The sequence below is a fragment of the Lissotriton helveticus genome, chromosome 5_1 (assembly GCF_964261635.1).
Source record: "Lissotriton helveticus chromosome 5_1, aLisHel1.1, whole genome shotgun sequence".
Taxonomy (NCBI): domain Eukaryota; kingdom Metazoa; phylum Chordata; class Amphibia; order Caudata; family Salamandridae; genus Lissotriton; species Lissotriton helveticus.
Window position 1 is genome coordinate 253,576,276 of NC_136065.1, and position 17,158 is coordinate 253,593,433.

Here is a 17,158-nt window from a genome sequence, read left to right on the forward strand (position 1 = left end):
ATTAGTGTGTAAGACATGCAGTCTAGCAGGCACATTGAGGGAAAGCACATTAATAGCCTATCATCCTAGACAGGATTCTTTAGAGCCCAACCAGGAAACAGTCTCTCTCCAGACATAGGCACATCAAGTTGTTCCACACCTCTAAGTTGAGTCCCCTTCCTCATCCACATTCTTACCATTGTGTGTATTAGTATAGTTAAAACTAGTATCTACAAAGAAAACAAAAAGATAATAGCAGCTTCTGCGGATGTCATATGACCCAATTTTGTTTATAGCTCCGACATGCTAGATTTTCTATAGCATTAGTCATAAGCCAATATTGTCCTCTCAGGTCAACTGTAGGGCTGTGCATACATTACTATGCTCTCCGGACAAAAAGAAGACGTTATTTACCTGAGGAGCTAGACATTGTTGTAATGGATGCATATGTAATCTATGTAAACTATTGAAATGCAAGATGCCATCATTCCTAGCAGGCACCTCACCGCCGTCACTGTGATTTGTTGGTAGGTCTGAAAGTGGGGGGAGTATTGTTTGAAAATTTTGAATTCTTGCAGGATTGGGGTAAGCTAATTGTGATTGTGTGTTGAGGGTTGCTCCTAGATACTGCTAAATGTGTAATGGTTGAAAGTGAGATTTGGGGATGTTGATGGAAAACACAAAATTGTGAAGATCTATTGTCATTTGAGTGTACTGCTGGCACTGATGAAGAGTGCTGGCTTTGTAAGCCAGTCATCCAGATATATGGGAATAAGTAGACAACTTGCCTTTTCAGAAATGCTGCAACCACGGCTAGACATTGGTGAACACTCAAGGTGCAGTGGTGACCCCAAATGGCAAAACTTGTACTAACTGCCCGCTAAGACAAATCTTAAGTATTTGCGATGAGCTGGTTGTATTGGTATATGTAATTAGGCGTCCTTTAAGTCTATTCTTGTCATAAAGTCAACTTGTAGAAGAAGCGGAATGACATCTTGAAAGGTAACCATATGGAAATGTTCTGATAGGATGTATTTGTTTAAGGGCCTGAGATCTAGATTTGGCCTTTAAGACCCATCCTTTTTAAGGATTAGGAAGTATAGAGAGTATACTCCTGAGCCCTGATGTGGAGCTGGTATGGGCTCTATTGTACCTTTGAGAAGAGCTTGAACCTCTTGGTTGAGTAACGTTTGATGCTCATGTGACATTATGTGAACACCAGGTGGAATGTTGGGTGATCTGGTAATGGGCTCTAGTCAACAGATATTCTGTATAATGGCTAATACCCACTTTACTGGTGTGATGGATTGCCAAGCAGGTAGGTAATTGTAAATTCTGCCCCCGATGTGTTATGTGGTCGGGGGAAGATTAGGGTAGTCACTGTTTGGGAGAGGATGTTGCTCCATGTGGGGAGGCACCCTTACCTCTACCTCTGGTGTTGTTTCCTTTATATGAGCCACGGTAGTAGCCCTTAGAGTATGATCTTTGACCTTACTCTTTTGTTGAGAGGTGGAAGCCTCAGAAGAAATAGATTTGGAGGTTCCACGTTATCCTGAGCGATGTAAAAACCCACAGGTGGAAGATGTTTGAAGTGCCCCCATAGCTTTGCCGTCTCAGCATCTTTTTTTCTAGTGTGGAATCCACCTGAGGACCAAAAAGATGTTCTTTGTCAAAAGGCATGTTTGAAACAGCTTGTTGAGCCTCAGGCTTATAACATGATATTTGAAGCCAAGCGTGTCGCCAAAGTAAAATGCTAGTGTTTACTCCCCTGGCGGCGGTGTCTGCAGCATCTAATGCACACTGTATGGAAAGTGTTAGTATTAATTTTTCCTTCAGACACTAACTCCATGTTTTTGTGCTCCTCTGGGAGATATTGAAGTAGATCTGCCATTAGATCACAGTAGACACAGTCATAGTGTGATAGGAGAGCTTGTGAGTTGGCAATACGCCAATGATTGGCAGCCTGAGCTGCGACTGTTTTTCCCACAGCATCCATCTGTTTACTTTCTTTTTCAGGAGGCGGAGAGTCTCCAGTGGCCTGAGAGTTGGCACTGTGCTGTTGTGGTTACTAAGGAGTCTGGTGGTAATGCCCTTTGATGTAAATAGGGTCAGATGCTGCGGGTTTATATTTTTGTCTACCCTAAGGGCGATGCCTCTTTCCCCACTAGGGTCTATGAGTTTGTCCTCAGTATGCTTAAGCATGCCTTTTAACATGGGCAGGTATAGAATAGGCCCCTCACTCACCAACCTGGTTGGTGACATGCTTCATCATCGGGGTCCCACCCCATAAGCCGATTGCCTATAGGGTGTGCTGCGACACCTGACTACAGTGGAGCTGGTTAGTTTTTCTTTTATGTGTTCAGGGCGATCAAACAAGTGAATTAAAAAAGGGCCAAAACTACTCACTGCAAGTATTTATTCTTGAGTGCTTGAACCCTAGTTTAAAAAAAAAATGTGTAACACCTATGCCTGATTAGGTAGACTTTGGTGTTAAAAGTAGTGTTTGATAAAAATAGCCAAGTGTGCTATGTGAAATGTGATAAATGCTATTGATTAAAAAGGTCTACATGTTTCAACCATTGTATATATTCATTGGTTTTCGTCAGGACCGTGATATTGAACTGGGTGGTCCACACACGCTAAGGTGCGTCCTGCCCTAGTCCAAGTTGGAGTGCACAAATTGTGAACTCGTGTAAAAATTAGTGCATTTTCTTTATTCAAAGAAAAACCTGTAAGGAAACAGGAAAACAAAAAACAGGGAGGGGTCACATACAGGGGTTGACGAAACATATGTACTACATTTAACGTATATAGCCATTCTTTTCCCCATTTGAGTCAATAGATGGGGTCGTGCCCATGTTTAAAACAGTGGAATCCATCTATTGCGCAACAGTACTACAGTGTTTTTACCGGACTGTGACTGATAGTTATTCGAACAGTGCCAAAGAAGTGGTGTCGACCTAGTTTTGGCATCTGGAAATAGCTAGTGAAAAGTAAGGGCGGCGTATTATCAGTGAGTGATCATACTGGTGTTGCGAAGTGGACGGCTGCCGAGAGTTGTGAGCAGTCGTGACGTCGCTAATGTGAATTGCGACTGATACATTGCTTTTTGCTTACGCTTCCTTGCGGTGCTGCCACTTCATGGGCACCAGCGCCTCCAAGACGGCAAGAGTCCGTCTCCTGAAAGTCGATAGACAACAAAAAGAGAGAGATGCCCGGTTTTAGTTTCCTGGCTGTATTTAGCATTTGGTATCGCCAGCGGGCTCATGTGCGAAAAACGGGAGGAAAAATTGTTTCCTCTTTCAGATCGGCCACATGTTACTTACTTGCAGCTTCTGATCATCAGACGGTAAACCTACTTGGTTCCGGCTGGCGGTGCCCCGAGGAGTGACCGGGATGTCTGTGGATGCCGGTAAAGTAAAACTCGAAGCGTTTCCTGGTTGGGCGTGGCCTCATCACGTGGTGTGGTCACGTGGGTCGCAATAGACCAATCGGGTTCTCGAAGGAGGTGGAGCCCCCGGATGATGTCATAGTTATAGGAAACGAAGAAAAATGTTTTGTTTACGTTCCCATGGAGAGTATGGATGTAGTATATCCATTAGGTTCACAAAGGATATAAACATTGAGGCATTATAAAGGGAATTGGGAATTTAAAAGAATTGGGAATTTTAAGAAGAACAGAGGGCAGAATCAAGATTTATAATCAACCGGATTGGTTGCGCAATTTCTTGCTGATTTATACAATGTTTAAGGATACACCTTGGTACTACTTGTAATTGAGGACAGGTTTTCATGTCATTACACTGTTCCATGGGATATTATCGTTCAAGCCTGACTTGTGGGAGGACAATCTATAGACCCATCTTTGTTCTTTTTCAAATAGTCGTTGGGTCAGGTTCGCTCCTGGCTTTACTTGTTCGATAATTGTCCATTGAAGGTCATCTGGTGTATGACCTACTGAGAAAAAATGTTCCGTGAGTCTGGTATTGGTCTTTTTGCACCTGATAGTGCTTCTATGCTCGCCTATCCGTAATTTGATCTTTCGACTAGTCATTCCTACATAATGTAGGTCACACGGGCATGTGAGCATGTAGACAACATTTTCACTGTTGCAGTTAGTCTGACCTCTGTAGGAATGACTAGTCGAAAGATCAAATTACGGATAGGCGAGCATAGAAGCACTATCAGGTGCAAAAAGACCAATACCAGACTCACGGAACATTTTTTCTCAGTAGGTCATACACCAGATGACCTTCAATGGACAATTATCGAACAAGTAAAGCCAGGAGCGAACCTGACCCAACGACTATTTGAAAAAGAACAAAGATGGGTCTATAGATTGTCCTCCCACAAGTCAGGCTTGAACGATAATATCCCATGGAACAGTGTAATGACATGAAAACCTGTCCTCAATTACAAGTAGTACCAAGGTGTATCCTTAAACATTGTATAAATCAGCAAGAAATTGCGCAACCAATCCGGTTGATTATAAATCTTGATTCTGCCCTCTGTTCTTCTTAAAATTCCCAATTCTTTTAAATTCCCAATTCCCTTTATAATGCCTCAATGTTTATATCCTTTGTGAACCTAATGGATATACTACATCCATACTCTCCATGGGAACGTAAACAAAACATTTTTCTTCGTTTCCTATAACTATGACATCATCCGGGGGCTCCACCTCCTTCGAGAACCCGATTGGTCTATTGCGACCCACGTGACCACACCACGTGATGAGGCCACGCCCAACCAGGAAACGCTTCGAGTTTTACTTTACCGGCATCCACAGACATCCCGGTCACTCCTCGGGGCACCGCCAGCCGGAACCAAGTAGGTTTACCGTCTGATGATCAGAAGCTGCAAGTAAGTAACGTGTGGCCGATCTGAATGAGGAAACAATTTTTCCTCCCGTTTTTCGCACATGAGCCCGCTGGCGATACCAAATGCTAAATACAGCCAGGAAACTAAAACCGGGCATCTCTCTCTTTTTGTTGTCTATCGACTTTCAGGAGACGGACTCTTGCCGTCTTGGAGGCGCTGGTGCCCATGAAGCGGCAGCACCGCAAGGAAGCGTAAGCAAAAAGCAATGTATCAGTCGCAATTCACATTAGCGACGTCACGACTGCTCACAACTCTCGGCAGCCGTCCACTTCGCAACACCAGTATGATCACTCACTCATAGTACGCCGCCCTTACTTTTCACTAGCTATTTCCAGATGCCAAAACTAGGTCGACACCACTTCTTTGGCACTGTTCGAATAACTATCAGTCACAGTCCGGTAAAAACACTGTAGTACTGTTGCGCAATAGATGGATTCCACTGTTTTAAACATGGGCACGACCCCATCTATTGACTCAAATGGGGAAAAGAATGGCTATATACGTTAAATGTAGTACATATGTTTCGTCAACCCATGTATGTGACCCCTCCCTGTTTTTTGTTTTCCTGTTTCTTTACAGGTTTTTCTTTGAATAAAGAAAATGCACTAATTTTTACACGAGTTCACAATTTGTGCACTCCAACTTGGACTAGGGCAGGACGCACCTTAGCGTGTGTGGACCACCCAGTTCAATATCACGGTCCTGACGAAAACCAATGAATATATACAATGGTTGAAACATGTAGACCTTTTTAATCAATAGCATTTATCACATTTCACATAGCACACTTGGCTATTTTTATCAAACACTACTTTTAACACCAAAGTCTACCTAATCAGGCATAGGTGTTACACATTTTTTTTTAAACTAGGGTTCAAGCACTCAAGAATAAATACTTGCAGTGAGTAGTTTGGCCCATTTTAAATTCACTTGTTTGATCGCCCTGAACACATAAAAGAAAAACTAACCAGCTCCACTGTAGTCAGGTGTCGCAGCACACCCTATAGGCACTCGGCTTATGGGGTGGGACCCCGATGATGAAGCATGTCACCAACCAGGTTGGTGAGTGAGGGGTCTTCTATAAGGATATGCATTATCCTTAAACAGGTTGGGGCACACTGTGCTGAATCGAGCACATAAGCCCATGTCCAGAGAACCTTTTTTTCTCTGTTTCTGAGTGGATACTCCTCCATTGTTTTTTGTAACTAATTCCGGGGACCAGGAGTTCCCAACTCACATAAATAAGTGTAAGTTTTCCCTCACTCTCTCTTTTGTTATTGAAGAAGCAGGTATAGAGTAGCCCTAGGTGTGGTGGAATGTGTGTCAAAGAGGAAGTCATCCTCTAAAGTCTCTTTATGAAGCTCCATATTGAAAAGCAGAAGCTCTTGATATGACCTCCTGGTGAGGTAGCATCTTCAGGAGGAGACTGGCATGCTGGATAGATATCAGGATCCGTGCCAGCAGGGGGATCTGTGTCATAATTGTCCCAGGGGTAATCTCCCTGTGGCTCCCCATACTCACCAGTCAAAAATAATCTTCCTCCTAGGTGGTTGAGGAGAGGAAGGTGTACACAGAATGGGAAACATCATTTACAACGAAACTTTTTCCACGCAGTACCTTTACAACGCAGGAATTACAACGCAAGTTGTTACAACGACTTGCGCTGGAGGGCGCTGTAGGATAGGGAATAGTTTAATTTACTATCCAAAACCTTCCCTATTATCCACGGGGACTGGAGTTGGAATAGTAAATTAAACTATTCACTATCCAGCGCCCCCCAATGCAAGTCGTTGTAACGACTTGTGTTGTAAAACCTGCGTTGTAAAGGCATGCGTGGAAAAAGCATGCGTTGTAACGACATACATCCACACAGTATACTTCCAGTATATGCCTGGATGTAAATTTTTCATCTGATGCTTGTCCAATTTGTCCTGTAACTTGTGCAAGATTGGTCCCACTTGTGTGTCAGATCCAAGCTTGGACGTCAGTTTGGACTTTTTTGGCTCCGAAACCTTCAGCTTGGAATCAGACTGCGCACTCTGCACCGAGGTAGAAGATGCAGGCTGTTGGCTCAATACCGAAGTCCGTCTCGATGCAGGTTGGTGGTCTTGGCTGAAGAAGCTGAAGTAGATGATTGTGACTTTTTATGCACTTTTGGTGCTGAGCCCAAAGGCTCTGTAGCTGTTTTTCGATGCTGGGCATGGCTAGATAGCAGTGGTGGCTCGGGAACCTGAGATTTTGAGACTAGCAGTGTTGAATGTTTTTTGGTAGGATTTTTTGCTAGTAGACAGCTGTAAACAGTAGTACGGAGGCGAACCGTCACAATTTGTAATGGGAGTAACAGAAGGAAAAACGTGAGTGACAACAATATCACCGAAAACAGAGAAAAGAACCGGAGAATCGAACCAAAATGGAGTCAAAACATTGAGTGGAGGCACACATGTCCGAACCCAACAGTAGAGAAAAAAACAATCTAACAATGGAGTCGATGCCATGCGCATTACTATCAAGAGGAGGAGTCACTTGACCTCGTGACTCAAAAGACTTCTTCGAAGAAAAACAACTTGCACAACTCCGGACCCAACACTAGATGGCAGGAGTAAGAAGAGCATGTGTATCTACATCCACACATGCCATCGAACATGTTTCTGCTACCTCTTCATTCTAGGAAGACAGTGATTGATACCTTGATTACGTCTAGGCTTGCTATGTCAATGCGCCTTATTTAGGGCTGTTCGAAGCCCTGCTAGGTCGACTTCAGGTTGTTCAAAACTTTGCCTCTCACCTTATTTTGAGACTTCCGAAGCATGCCCCAATCTTCCCCAACTAAGAGATCTCTATTGGCTGCCTATCAAGAAGTGGATTATTTTAGAATATTTTGTGTTGGTTCATCACACTTTCTTGCGAGTCCAGGATAAAAGATGTTCACCCTATTGTCTCCATTAAGAGCATTGTGCTGGGCGTAGGCAGCTTTGTTGGTAGTGCTGCGAATCAGGCGTGTGAGGAAGGAAGGGCGCGCCTTCTCCTACTTGGCTGCTAAGTCATTGAACCAGCTCTGCTTGAACTGCGAACTTTGGATATGGAATCTGTTTTCCTATGGCAACTAAAAACTGGCTTTTTTCTTTTGGCTAATCTAGTCTTCTGGTATTCTTCTATTTTTGGTCGTACCTGCAGTTCATAGCACCACAACATTCCTTAGAGTAGATGTGTGTTCCAGAAAATCTGCACTTTCATTTATTCATTTATTGAAGTAAATGAAAAAGAATGTAGGAAGGCCATCAGATTCATAGGATTATCAAATTTAAGGGAAGAAGGACAGTTATCCAGCAGAACCTCAGCAGAATGGTATTGGTTTTTTATAACAGTTCATTTTAAAAGCGAGTAAAACAATTTGTTCTTTAAACAACTAATTTTTGTTTATTTGTCTGTCAGTGACACTATTATACATGCTAAATGACACATTTGCATTTGTACTCTGCTCCAAAAACCAACAAGGAAAAATGGATGACACTAATTTTTAAAGACTGTGTAGTCGCTACAAAGATTCTTCAAGAACACTTCTCCACAAAAAGAGAAATCTGTTAACATATGAGTACTATTATTAAAATAGGAGAGTAGGAGAGGGAAACGCTCTTAGTTGAAAACTATATAAAATGTGTTTAGCAGGTGAGTAGAGTGAGAGGGAAATACCAATCAGTAATGCTCCTTTTCTAGTGCATACTACAGGATATATATGGGGCTCAGAGGGTAAGGAAGGGATAGTCTGGTTATCATTTAGTTTTGTTAGCGGAATCATAGTGATGGTTTGAGTGAAAAAACAGTTGGAACCCTCCTGAGCATGGATATGGATGAGAGAGCTTTGTTGATGATGCAACTGGTTTTGAAGATGGGGCGGGGGAGCAAGAGAAGCCAATGGATTTTGTCAAGGTGGGGGGTGATGTGATTATATTTTTTCAGGCCCTGGATGAGACCTGCTACAGCACATAGGATGCTCTTAACCCGTTAAGGGCTCCCATCGACCAACGGCCGCCGCAAGCACAACCTGGCTAGTGCTGCGCATGCCTGTTGTCCGACACGGACCACCCACTCTTTCAAACCACCGCAGCGGAATTCGCGCCGCGGTTAAGTGGGACTAGTGCAGAAGGAAGGGCATTGCCACCATCAAAATGATAGAGTATGAGGGCTTAAGCAGCAGTTCAGAGGCCACATTCTGGGAGGAATGCTTTCACTTTCTTAAGCAGAAGGAGCTGGTACCAGCGCCGTCTAGGATTTGGCAACAATATGTTCCATGAAGGCGAAATGAGTGTCCAGGATGAAGCAAGGTGACTTGGCATTAAGTGAGAAGTGGGGTTCAAATTTGTCCAGGTTCATTTATATCCAACCATGGAGCAGCAGCACTGAAGCACAGTATACTCTGCACTGGAGTACTCTCAATATTACACAGCCAGTGCATGCAATATTAGAGCAATGTCACTGTTAAGCAGTCAGTATATATTCTGCAGTGGAGGGCTTTCATGGTATTATAGTCAGTATACCAATAACTTTAGGTCTCTTAATGCTGGCTCTGCAACACTTAAGCAGTCTCATCGAAGCATTCTCAGTGTAACAAACACATGGCACATCGAATTTGGACAGTGAATAAAAAAGGGAAAAATAGCATCATATGCTACAAAAAAAATACAATTTATAGGGATTCTGAGACATTTTAATGCAAAAGCACAAACATGGGAAACTGTGACATGTAATGAAGTCTAAACACAAACTCAGGGAAAGCAGCTGTGTAGCATGGCAACACTTACATATTTACTAAATACTGTTCACATAGTAATGCAGAGCATTTAAGGAAAATAGAAAGAGTCATCTAAAAGAACAGGACAGCAGTGTAGTGTAGTGTTTAGAGCTGTGACAGTTATTCCTGGCACTGCATTATGGAACGTTATGCATCCTTTCCACCACTAAATCATGCTCGGTCTTAGTTCATATGCCCACTACAACTTTCTTGGACTGACCTGTAATTAGATCTGGCTTTGCCATTTGGACTTGGCTGACAGACCGTAGAGAGGTTTTTTTAAACCAATGAAACTTGATTTGGTAGCCAAATTGGGCTTCTTAGGGTCTAAATATATGACAACAGCACTACAGCCAGACACAGGAGAGCAGGAAGGAGGTCACCAATGCACACAAACAATAAAAGGGCCTGTACTGCCTCGTGGTTATCAGTGGCGGCTCCTCCGCTAAGGCAGAGGAGAGTCGCTCCTCTGCTGTTGTTCAGCAGTAAAAGAAAGGAAAAATTAAATGATTCAGACGCAACGTTATTATCATTTTATTCTTCCCTGCTGCTGCAGCATGAGGACGGGCCTGCTCTGCAGGGGAGGAGTGGTGGGGCACGCTAAAGTGTACATGATACTTTGACCAGCCCTCTCGGGCCAGCCAAACAGTCATGAAGCCTGCATGGAGAACATGCCCCGGCCCCAAGTCCCCGTCTGAGCGCTCAACCATGGCACTCAGACGAATCACAGCGATGCATTGCAAAGTTGTCATTGGTTTAGGGGAGCCAATTACAACGCTGCATTGGACCACAATTACTGGTAAAGAAAGGCATTCATTTGTTTTCCAACCCAAACATGGTTCAGTGACCTCCCTGTGGTCTCTCTCTCAGATGATCTGCTTTTACTTCATGATTCAGTGGGTGGTCTTTGATGATCATGTTAGATCTTCCAGAAAAGTCTCTGCCATATGACTCAAATTTGAACACAACCACTGCATCCCTACACTGCTTGTCTTAGGGAGTCTTCCTCTAATGCATGTGAGAGAGGAAGGGCACAGAACACAAGAAGCATTTTCTTAGCCCAAGAGATGCTTTCTGCTCAGCTGGAACTGCAGCAGAGAAAGCAATTCTACATTCAGGACCCAAGGTGCAGGTGCTCCACCCAGCCATGAACAAGAGTGACTTAAAGTCCTGCCCACTCCTATTTATTTCTATTTCTATTTGTGGATTTATTGAGCGCATACGAATCATCCCCAAAAGGATCTCTCGGCGCTATACAAGGAGAAAGTTCGTGAGGATATGTATTTAAAAGAGCCATGTCTTCAACAGTTTTTTAAAATTGGTTAGTTCCCTGCAGGACCTGAGATTTTGTGGAAGCGTATTCCATGGCTCTACCTCCAATACGTGCCTTCCGTATTTTCTGGGTACACAGAAAATTGGAGTTGCTGGATCTCAGTAGTCTAATGGTTTCGACATTTATTAACTCTGAAGCACTGGAGAGCTGTAGACAGTGTGGTAGCTCTCTCTTCCTGGTTCACAAACGATAAGTTTTTCTGTACATTTATTGAGAGATCCTATGGTGTGTTAACAGAAGTCCCTAACACAAAAATTTCTTTCTACATAAACTCCATCTTTGACTGTAATACATAAAAACTACATTACATGATAGTAAAAACATACCTTTCAGAAATGTAAAGAACAACAGAAACCAGGAGGACATTAAAAACTCAGTGATATCCTACAGGTGCTAAGCATCTGACAACTCCCCTTATTGTCCTCCTCCCATTTCTATCTCCACCCCTTTGTTGAGAATACCTTCATGGAGGTGAAGTTTCTTGCCCGGTCGAACTGGAACTCCATCTCAATGTAACCTTTTCCAGTACTTTCATTCCTCCAGCCAACGTAGTCATAGCCGGGCCACACCCTGTACTGAAGGCTCTGCGTGAACTCATCCTGGCCAATCACACTGTCCGTGAGCTGACCCAGACCCCCAAAAAGATGCCTGGAGAGAAGAGAGACAATCCAACTGGTTAATGTAGTGCCTGTTCCAGGAGTACTCTACAGTGGAGGCTTCCGTGGTTTACTATTCCTAGCTTGGGAAGAGTATCTCAACACTTCAACTGTTTGATTTAAAGCCCCATTGCAGAATGATTACAACTTGAAGTGACTTAAACCTACAAGGCGTGGAATCATTTGAAGGGACCATGCCTCCTTTTTTGTACTCATCTGCCACCAAGTGAGGAGGAGAGGAAATTGTGTGTGCAGCTCTTGTGGGTTCAATATTAATGAACAGATGCTCAAATGAACGTAACAATTAAGGCCACGCATGGGAAGCCCAGCGGACTGTTGAACCGAGACACAATTTCAGCTACTATATCTAATGAGCAATGGTCATCCCAAAACATAATTTTAAAAACAGTTTGAGAATAAATAAGTTAAATGGTTGTGGGTTAGGGTAGAGGGCAGAGGACAGACAATTAGCAACAGCAATGATAGCCAGGTATTTGCCTCAGATGAACACTGTCCACATTCAAGAACATTTTGCAGATGATAAAATCTACAATCAGAGATTCAAAATTAAATGTGCATAATCCTTTTTCCAATTCTTTACAATCAAGTATCTAGCTACCAAAAAAGGCAAGACACCAGGTTCTATCCCTCAGTGCACTCCCAAGCTGAGCCCTACAGGGACTGATAATCTTCATGAGGACATTGTTTATTTCATTGATGATCCTTTCCCAACATTATCACTGGCAGTGGCACGTTTTAACCCGGTACACTCTTCTGCTCCTAACAACATTATGGTAGGACCATGAGCTGGGCATAGACTCCTTTTTACTTTGCAACTGGCTAACGCACTAAGCACTTTTCATTAGTGAGCCTCCTGTTTACGTACTTTTTTATTTTGGTGCCTTGTCTGCACATCTCAAGATTACATTAGGATGCTTAGGCATTTTAATCTGGAGCACCATTTCCACCACCAACTATCCGGGAAGGGGGGCAAACTTCCACATTCGAAGCAGTATTAGGCTAAACAAGCTTATGAGGACTGCCATAGATGTGGATATGGGTATTGGGTGAGAAGGGGTAAAATCACAAATATAGATTTTATTATGGACTTTAGGTTTCTTATTTTTAATTTTAAGTTTTATTAACTGAACAATAAACTGTTCATTCATTCCTTCCCAACATTATCTTGCATTTAAAATCACATTGTCCCAGGTGTTGAAAATGGTTTCCCAATGGGAGCACAGTTTGTTAGCCCCAGTGAACACGTGGTGCACAATAGAGAGCTTATACAATGACCATGCCAGTAGGAGTACTGGATATGTTCAAGACCGGAGCAATGTGGTATGGTCAGTTTCTCCATTTCGGTGTAAATTTAATATAAATATTCTTCTTCTACGTTGAAGCAAAAGCGTTGCTTCTAGTCAACAGTTCTTAACCTTTTGTATACTGGGGACCCTTTGTGAGTCATTGCCTGTACCAGGTGTCCCTGCCTATTTTTATGATTTAAATCATAAAACAAAACACAAAAATACATAAACAAGAATACATCAAACAAAATACACAATAAATTATTGTATTTAATTCACAAAAAATATACAAACAATTCAATTTTAATTTAATCGGAAGGTGGATCTTTTTCACATTTGATTTTATTCTTAAAAGACAAAAGCAGTATTCTAGACTGTAGCAGATTACTTTGTCTTTCTTGCTCCTAATGGATGCTCTGTTTTTGTTGGTGGATACCAGTGCTTCAGTTGAGGCTACCAATCATCCATACTAGGATCTGTTTACTGTACTTCACTGTTCTTAAACTAAGGATACCAACTTAATTTCATATTTCTTCACATTTGCAAAGTGTTTAAAAATAAATGTTCAATTTTGATTTTTGATGTGGATACATAAAGTTTCTTTATCATCTAGTAGTATTTAATTTTGTAAACAGTTGAAGACCCCCTTCTTAGTAGTCATGGACCCCCGGGGGTTTGCAGGCTCAGGTTAAGAATTGCTTATAAGAGTGATATCTGTGATATCTCATCATTATTCTTCTAAGAGTGGAAGCTCCATCTATCCAACTGTTCTGCGAAGCATACTACATATAACAGAGAATGTGCAGATTTACATTCTTGATTCTGCAGAGCAAACATAAGTGTATTCTTTTCAGTTATTACTGTTGCATTTGGAACTATCTATTTGAATATTTTGTATTTGTGTTGAGCAGTACATGTTGCCTTGTGGCCACCTCAGAAATCTTGCTCCTTACCAGCTCAGTAAGGCCAATAATCGATATTTATTTATGTATTTTAAAGGTTTTATATAGCTCTGGCTAGACCCGGAGGTATCAGAGCGCGTTACATGAGTATCAGACCATAGTTACAAGTTACATTGTTACAATGGGGACGTAGTTATTAGAGCATAGCTACATAGTTACATGTTAGGTCAAGGCAAGCAATAAGGATAATATGCATAAGGAAAAAAGCAGGCAAGGGGAGAGATTCAGGGGAGAGGGGGTAGGAGCAGGGAAAGTAGACAGCGAATGAAGGATGGAAATGGGAGGGGGAGGGTGATGGGGGCACCAACCGGTAGACGAGTAATAGCTGCGTCCAAAGTCCAGTAAGCTGTGATCCCTGGGGAAGTGGTATCATTTCCCCAACTCGGTTGCGAGAGGTTCCCTTTACGCTGTGGACTCTCTCAGAGGGGTCTCTAAAACTCCAAGGCCTACCTACTGGATCCTTCCCCAAAAAGGGGAGAGGGAGGGCCTTGGCAAGGGGTGACATACAATACCTCAACTGTGAGTGGCTCCCTTGGCGCTGTGGACTCTCTCAGAGGGGTCACTGAGACTCCAGAGTATAATTAATTGGATCTTTCCCCAACAAGGGGAGAAGGAATGCTTAGTTAAAGGGCACAGGGGACGGGGGCTAGGCGGTGTAGCAGGCAAGTGGAGAGATTAAGGGGAGAGGGAATAGGGGCAGAGGAAGTAGACTAAGAATGAAAGACGGAAAGCGGTAGGGGAGGGTGAGAGAGAGCATGAAAGGGGGGAGGGTGAAGGGGGCACAAACCGGTAAATGGGTCAAAACCTCATCTAAGGTCCGGTAAGCTGTGATCCCAGGGGAAGTGGTATCGTTTGTACTGCTCTGACTTCCAAGTCTGAAGTATGGCCCTCCACATTGTCCAGACTCTTGTTGTGGTGGTCGATGCGCTCATCCATTCCATCAAGTTGCTTGTCAAGGGAGTCAAATCTGATGTTGAGCGCCTTGAATCCAGAGGGTAGTTCTAACAGCAGGGCTGAGTTGTTCGGAGGTACAGAGCTGAAGATTGCGCCAGCTGCAGATTCCACCGCCATTGAGGTAGGTTGCCGGGCAGTCATCTTTGGAATGGGGTCGAAGTTGAGTTGTTTTTTGCTTGGGGTCTTTACGCACCATTCCCAGCAGGCGTAGTAAGTTCTGGTCAGGTGGCTTTTAGTGATGCAATAGATGGCTCAAAGCGTAGAGTAGTGTGTGCTTATTTTGTAGCAGGCATGTTGATCTGCTTTCCGGCTCCCCCAGTGACTGGTCCTGCTGGTCAAAGGTCTCCTTGCCCCTGAGTTTCTCTGGCAGTGCCCCTTGAGTTGATTTAGGGCGCTCTGACTTATCACCAGGGGGGGGATGGGCGCCCCAGTGCCATGTGCCAGTGTCTGTAACCCCAGGCTGTACTCCAGCTTAGTGTCACGTTATGGGCATTTGCCGCCCTCAGGGTAGCCTGCTCAACATTTGCTGCAAGTTATGGGGTGAGTCACCTCAATTCTAGTAGTGCAGCGAAATTAGTGAATTATGACTCTGCCCAGAGGAGTGCGGGCGCGTCCGTGGTGTACCCACTCTTTTCACATGGCAGAAGGGCACCCAGGCTCCGGCAGTTGCAGAAGCAGCAGCTCGATTTTTCACGCCTGCGCTGCCCTCTCAATAGACCCCGCCATATAAACGCCCGGCAGGTCTCTCACCTTCATCGAGACCTCCGCAGGGGACCTTTTGAGCGCACCATCGTTAGCTGGAGTTATGGACATGATCACTTGTTGATCAACAGTGGTGATTATCTGAGTGACTGGTCACTAGTCATGTTATCAGGAGTCTGAAGAGGAGTGAGTGTAGGAGGAACCTCCATTTGATTTACTCAGGGGGACTAGGGGTGAGACCAATAGGGTCAGCTTATGATCGATAACTGTGCCTTGTTTACCTTAGCTGTACATATAGAGTGCTATTAGAATCATGCTACCTATCACTACACTTGGATGCTAGGGTATGTGGAGCAATTTACTGTATATTTCCATTGAAATGAATGGGCACTCCATGACGAGTTACCCTCGTCATTAGCATGGAAGTGGTTAAGAACTAAATCAAACTGAACACGTACACCCTTCACCAAGCTCAAAGAAACTATGTCAGACCTGTTCCACCCAAACTCTGGTATATCACTTCTTTCTGGTGCTCTGGTTACAATCTGATCCTAAGCAGACTCAAGAGAAAAATGCACACGAAATCCAGAGAGATTACTGGCTAAACTTACCCGAAGGACACTTGGTTGCCATTAACCCCGAATAGAAAGACATGAAAACTGGGTTTGGGGTATAACAAAAATCCTATCTATAGATTTACTGCATGTAAAGGTGGGCACATGTGGCAGGACCCATGCTTACCTGCGCTCATGGTATCCATCATACGTAGAATCATTCAGGTAGGCAATAGGGTAGCCGGGAGAAGCAATTATGCCTCCCTCAGGAACACTGTATGATTCCAGTCCATCTGAAAAACAAACATGTAAATGTAACTTTGGCGATTAAGGTTCATGGTGGAGAGAGAGATTAGAGTTTTATCTAGTTGCTGTTTCGACTCATGTTAAAGTGATGCAGAGGATTTAGATGCCTGCTGCTAGGATGCGGTGTATAGAACAAATGTGATTAAAAAATGTTGTGACCGGTCACAAAGTGGATAACTGTTCTGATTTGTTACCTTTGCCTCAAATTGTAAAGCGCTCTGATATCCTTCGGGATCAAGTTTGCGCTATATAAAACTTTATAAATAAAATAAATACAATTTAAAAAAAGAAAGTTTCATGTAAGTTGGTGTTTGTGGATTTTTTGCAGGACTTTGTAAGATAAAGGGGGCTTAGATGTGCTTTGTTTAAATCATACAGAGATAGATGCTGTACGGGGAAACAACCTTTACAACGCAACTTTTACAACGCACTACCATTACAACACATTTTTTACAACGCAAAAACCATTACAACGCATGTATTTACAACGCATGTTTTTACAACGCAGGTACCTTTACAACGCATACCATTACAACGTAAGTATTGGTAAGTATATAATTATATTTAAAATGTTATATGTTTGGATTTTTTTTAGGGGTATTTTTATAATTATATTTAAAATGTTATATGTTTGTGGTTTTTTTAGGGGTATTTTTAGGGTTCAGGGTCAGTTTTCAGTTTTTGGGTAAAAGGGTATTTTTAGGGTTCAGGGTCAGTTTTCATTTTTAGGGGAAA

At 43.0% G+C, this 17,158-nt stretch overlaps 1 protein-coding gene across 2 annotated transcripts in view; it reads right to left on the reverse strand.

The window, feature by feature from the left end:
- LOC144754406 (discoidin domain-containing receptor 2-like) overlaps positions 1 to 17,158 on the reverse strand; it is a 436,005-nt gene that overhangs the window by 87,736 nt on the left and 331,111 nt on the right. For both annotated transcript variants that reach the window (XM_078642135.1, XM_078642136.1), the window contains exons 8-9: positions 16,305 to 16,410; positions 11,444 to 11,630 (exon numbers count right to left, since the gene is read on the reverse strand). In XM_078642135.1, coding sequence (XP_078498261.1) covers positions 11,444 to 11,630; positions 16,305 to 16,410 — 293 coding nt within the window. The remainder of the gene's footprint in view (positions 1 to 11,443; positions 11,631 to 16,304; positions 16,411 to 17,158) is intronic.